This window comes from Equus quagga, chromosome 8, assembly GCF_021613505.1.
Source record: "Equus quagga isolate Etosha38 chromosome 8, UCLA_HA_Equagga_1.0, whole genome shotgun sequence".
In the NCBI taxonomy this organism is placed as follows: Eukaryota; Metazoa; Chordata; class Mammalia; order Perissodactyla; family Equidae; genus Equus; species Equus quagga.
In genome coordinates this window covers 40,435,364-40,440,334 of record NC_060274.1, presented here as the reverse complement: position 1 = coordinate 40,440,334, position 4,971 = coordinate 40,435,364, and the positions used below count along the sequence as shown (strand labels likewise).

General features: G+C 56.2%; 1 protein-coding gene across 6 annotated transcripts in view; it reads left to right on the top strand.

Annotated features, from left to right (window-relative positions):
• Positions 1 to 3,777, top strand: part of URGCP (upregulator of cell proliferation) — an 82,256-nt gene extending 78,479 nt beyond the window's left edge. For all 6 annotated transcript variants that reach the window (XM_046669679.1, XM_046669680.1, XM_046669677.1 and 3 more), the window contains one exon: positions 466 to 3,777. In XM_046669679.1, the coding sequence (XP_046525635.1) occupies positions 466 to 3,059 (2,594 nt within the window). In that variant the 3' untranslated portion in view covers positions 3,060 to 3,777. The remainder of the gene's footprint in view (positions 1 to 465) is intronic.
• Positions 3,778 to 4,971: the final 1,194 nt, after the last annotated feature.

Here is a 4,971-nt window from a genome sequence, read left to right as displayed (position 1 = left end):
CAGAGTGTGGGGTCAGGACGAGGGAACCTGTTGCTGGGCCTGGAGTGCGGGGCCAGAAGCACAGGAGTATCTTGGAGTAGGGGCGTGTTGGAAGAACGGGGCCTGCGTTCCACATTGAGGGTGCATAGCTGCTCACTCTAGCCAATTAAATTTGGACTTGTGTTGCTAGATCTTACAGGTTTGAAGAGAAACCAGACATGTAGACTTTGACATGAAATCTTCCAGTTCTTAATGTCGCCCCTGAGTGTCACATTTCCTCTCTAATATCACACGTATCTGGTTACATTTGGGCCTTGGGTGGTGTGATTTTACCTCTTTCTTGGGCTCTGGTGGGCCTAGGCATATCCATATCCTGCTCTTTGAAGGAGGCCATCTCCCAACCCCCATGCTGGCTCTCCCTCCCCACCTCTAACCTGAGCCCTTGACACGCAGGGTGAGCACTTATGTCTTCATTTCTCTCCACAGTGGAGAGGAGCAGACTGCAAGAAATGCTGTCGCTTTTGGGACTAGAGACTTACCAGCTCCAGAAACTCAGCCTCCAGGACTCCCTGCAGATTAGTAGTGACAGCATGAAGAACTGGGCTCCTCAGGTTCCCAAAGACTTGCCCTGGAATTTCCTCAGGAAGCTGCAGGCCCTCAATGCTGAAGCTAGGAACACTACCATGGTGCTGGACGTGCCCCCAGATGCCAGGCCTGTGGAGAAGGAGAGCCAGATGGAAGAGGAGATTATTTACTGGGACACAGCTGATGACATCTCTGCGGACATCTATTCCTTCTCTGAGCTGCCAACCCCCGACACACCTGTGAACCCCTTGGATCTTCTCTGTGCCCTTCTGCTTTCCTCCGATAGTTTCCTGCAACAAGAAATCGTGGTAAAGATGTCCCTCTGCCAGTTTGCACTCCCTCTCGTTTTGCCCGACTCAGAGAACCACTACCACACGTTTCTGCTGTGGGCCATGAGGGGCATTGTGCGGACCTGGTGGTCACAGCCCCCCAGGGGGGTGGGCAGCTTCAGAGAAGACAGCGTGGTCCTGTTCCGGGCGCCCGCCTTTGCCTTTGTGCGCATGGAGGTCAGCAGCAACTCCAAGTCGCAGCTTCTCAACGCCGTGCTCAGCCCGGGCCACCGGCAGCGGGACTGCTTCTGGCATCGAGATCTGAACTTGGGCACAAACCCTCGGGAGATTGCAGACGGGCTGGTGGAAATTTCCTGGTTTCTTCCCAGTGGCAGGGAAGACTTGGACATTTTCCCAGAGCCGGTGGCCTTTCTGAACCTGAGAGGCGACATTGGGTCTCACTGGCTGCAGTTTAAGCTCTTGACAGAAATCTCCTCAGCGGTGTTCATCTTGACTGACAACATCAGTAAGAAGGAGTACAAACTGCTGTACTCCATGAAGGGGTCGGCCACGAAATACTACTTCATCCTGAGTCCCTACCGTGGGAAACGAAACACAAATCTGAGATTCCTAAACAAGTTAATTCCTGTGCTGAAGATGGACCACTCGCACGTTCTCGTGAAGGTCAGCAGCACGGACAGCGCGAGCTTTGTGCGGAGGATCCGCTCCATCGTGGCCCACGTGGCCCGGTCCCCCTGCAGGAGGTTGTCTTTGGAGGAAATGGCGAATGCAGCCCGCAAGCTGGGGCTGAAGGTCGATGAGGACTGCGAGGAGTGTCAGCGAGCGAAAGACCGGATGGAGCGGATCACCAGGAAAATCAAAGACTTGGATGCCTACCGAAGGGATGAGCTGAGGCTGCAGGGGGATCCTTGGAGAAAGGCGGCCCAGGTGGAGAAGGAGCTCTGCCAGGTCCAGTGGGCTGGGGACCCTCCTGAGAAGCACAGGGCTGAGCTGCGGCATCGTTTACTGGAACTTCGAATGCAGCAGAATGGCCATGACCCTGCCTGGGGGGTGCAGGAGTTCATCACGGGTGTCAGCAGCCCCTCCCTGGGCGAGAAGCAGTACTTCCTGAGGTGGATGGAGTGGGGGCTGGCCCGGGTGGCCCAGCCAAGGCTGAGACAGCCTCCGGAGACAATTCTTACCCTGAGACCAAAACACTGTGGGGCTGTGGACTTCAGTGAGGCGCTCTGGCCTGAGCCCCTGGGGGTGGAGCACTTCCTGCGGGAGATGGGACAGTTTTACGAGGCAGAAAGCTGCCTTGTGGAGGCAGGGAAGCTGCCAGCAGGCCAGAGGCGATTTGCCCACTTCCCAGGCCTGGCCTTGGAGCTGCTGCTGAGAGGGCTCCCCCTGGAGCTGATCGACGGGAGCACGCTGAGCACTCCCCTGCGCTGGGTCACGGGGCTCCTGAAGGAGCTGCACATCCGCCTGGAGAGACGGTCGCGGCTGGTGGTCCTGTCGGCACTGGGTGTGGCAGGCACGGGCAAGTCCACCCTTCTCAACACCATGTTTGGGCTGCGGTTTGCCACAGGGAGGGGCTGTGGTCCTCGAGGGGCCTTTATGCAGCTCATCACGGTGGCCGAGAGCTTCAGCCAGGACCTGGGCTGTGACCACATCCTGGTGATAGACTCAGGGGGCTTGATAGGGGGCGCCCTGACCGCGGCTGGGGAGAGGTTTGAGCTGGAGGCTTCCCTGGCCACTTTGATTATGGGGCTGAGCAATGTCACCGTGGTCAGTTTAGCTGAAACAAGGGACATTCCGCCAGCTATTCTGCATGCATTTCTGAGGTTGGAAAAAACGGGGCACATGCCCAACTATCAGTTTGTATACCAGAACCTTCATGACGTGTCTGCCTCTGGCCCTAAGCCAAGAGAGAGGAGACAGCTCCTGGATCAGCCCAGTGACGTGAGCAGAGCTGCAGCACAAATGGAGAAACAGGGCGATGGCATCCGGACGCTGGCTGACCTGGCCTTTTGTGACCCTGAGAGGCAGCACATTTGGCACATCCCTGGCCTGTGGCACGGAGTGCCTCCCATGGCTGCTGTGAGCTTGGGGTACAGCGAAGCCATTTTTGAACTGAAGAGATGCCTGCTAGAAAACATCAGGAACGGCCTGTCCAACCAAAACAAAAACATTCAGCAGCTCATTGAGCTGGTGAGACGGCTGTGAGTGTCGAGAGAACAGAGGTTCAGCTGCCGGAGGCCTGCTGTGGGCGGCCTGCTCTGATGGGGTGCCTGCGAGGGGCTGGGCCTGGCCCTTCAGGGGCGCTGGTGCCCCACCCACACGAGAAGAGAGCTCTGGAGTTTCCTAAACAGTGTTAAGAAAGGAAGTCACCTCACAGACCAGCTCTGAGATGCTCTCGGGAGCATAAGGGCCCTGGGCTAGGGGTGGAGACACAGCAAGAATTTGTTCTCTGTCTCTGAGCTCCTTTCCTCGCCCCTGGGGGTTCGGCCTCTTGGGCAGCTGCCCTCTTCCATCTGCCCCTGGAGCGGAGAGCAGCTCCCCATCACTGCAGCCCGGGCAGACGGGTGCCCTGAGGAAGCAGAGGGAGGCCTTTCCTCTGGCGAACCCCAGCCTCGGTGGCTCGATGCTGCCGTTCAGTGAGGGCCCGCGAAGTGCAGGGCTGCCGGGGCACTCTATTTATTGACTTACCTGTGAAGCCTTCCCCGCCTGCCCCAGGAAGAGTTCCTGCTCGCTCTGTCGTGCCCCACAGCACTCTGTTTACACCTCTGCCACAACACTCAGTGCAGGTGACTTACCTGTTCACGCCTGCCCCTCCCCTAGGCTGTGCGCTCCCTGAGGGCAGGGGCTGGATATTACCCAGCTTTGTACCCCCAGGGCCTGGCACACTGTAGGCGCTTAATAAATGTGTGTTGAATGAATGAAATGAATGAATGCACAAATCATGGTAATGGGAAGGTTCCTCTCTGTGCCTTAATTTTCCTGTTTCCTGAAGAGGATCAGTGTCAGTCTGAGGAGCGTGCAAAACAGAATGTCTGAAATGTTGGATACCTGAGAGAAGGGCCTGAAAAGGCCTTGCTGTTCCTCTCTAGGTGGAGATCCATTGCTCAGGCTTTTGCTGGGAAACTGAACCAACTGTCTTGGCAGTAAGTCTGAGGTCTTTCCACCATCATCCCGTTTGATGGATGAGGAGAGGCGGCCTGGAGCAGTTCAGCAGCACAGCCCAGCCACACAGAGGTATTGAGGCACCGACGAGTAAGCCAGTGCCCTCAGCCCTACACCTCTGCTTCCTGACCGCTCATCTTCCCCAGACTCCCACGCTGCCGGGCTCACCCCCAGCCTGGCCCCTCAGTGTTAGCCCTTCGTCTCACTTCCATGTCTCTGGAGCCAGGTATCCTCCCTCATATCCCTGGCCCATTTGCCACCTTTCAAGCTAGAATGTAGGGCTCCTCCGCTCTCGATTCTTTAGCAGGAAGCTTTGCCTGTGCTCGCCCTTCCCAAGGATCAGGGTCACCTCGCTGAGCCTCTGACCCAAACCCCCACTGTGTCATGAGCTCCGGGAATCTCTGCTTAGGCTTGGGGCTTCCTTCCCTCTGTATTTTGTGACTTCAGGGAAACTAGGCCCCCAGGTGGCAACCAGGTCCTCCTCTGTGTTCCTTGTACTCCTTTGGCCAGACGTGGCAAGGGAGCCCTCGGGATTGGAACCCTTTCTTGAACAGCAGACTCACTGGTCCCTTTTCTGGAGTCCCAGGACGCTACCCCTGCTGCTCCCTTGGTGTTAAAAATGTTTCCCCTGCATTCTGGTAACCAGCATCTAGACGTGTGAAACCGAGGCTGGAAGCAGTTTATATTTTGCTAATAAATTTAGGAAAACCTTTTCCCTTCTGAAACTCAAAAAGAATCTCTAATCTTCAGGCCCTAGAAACTCATCTCTTCCTGGATCGTAAATAACAACAAATTTTAAGATGTTGGTTCCCCTGGAAATACCAAAACTTGTCTTCTTCCTCCCTCTAGAGTCATGGAACCTACCAGGTGCTTCTCCAGCACTGTAGGGATTTCACCCAGGACACTCCTGGGCCCTGCGTCCAGGCACTGGAAACTCTCTTAGAATTGTTGAATG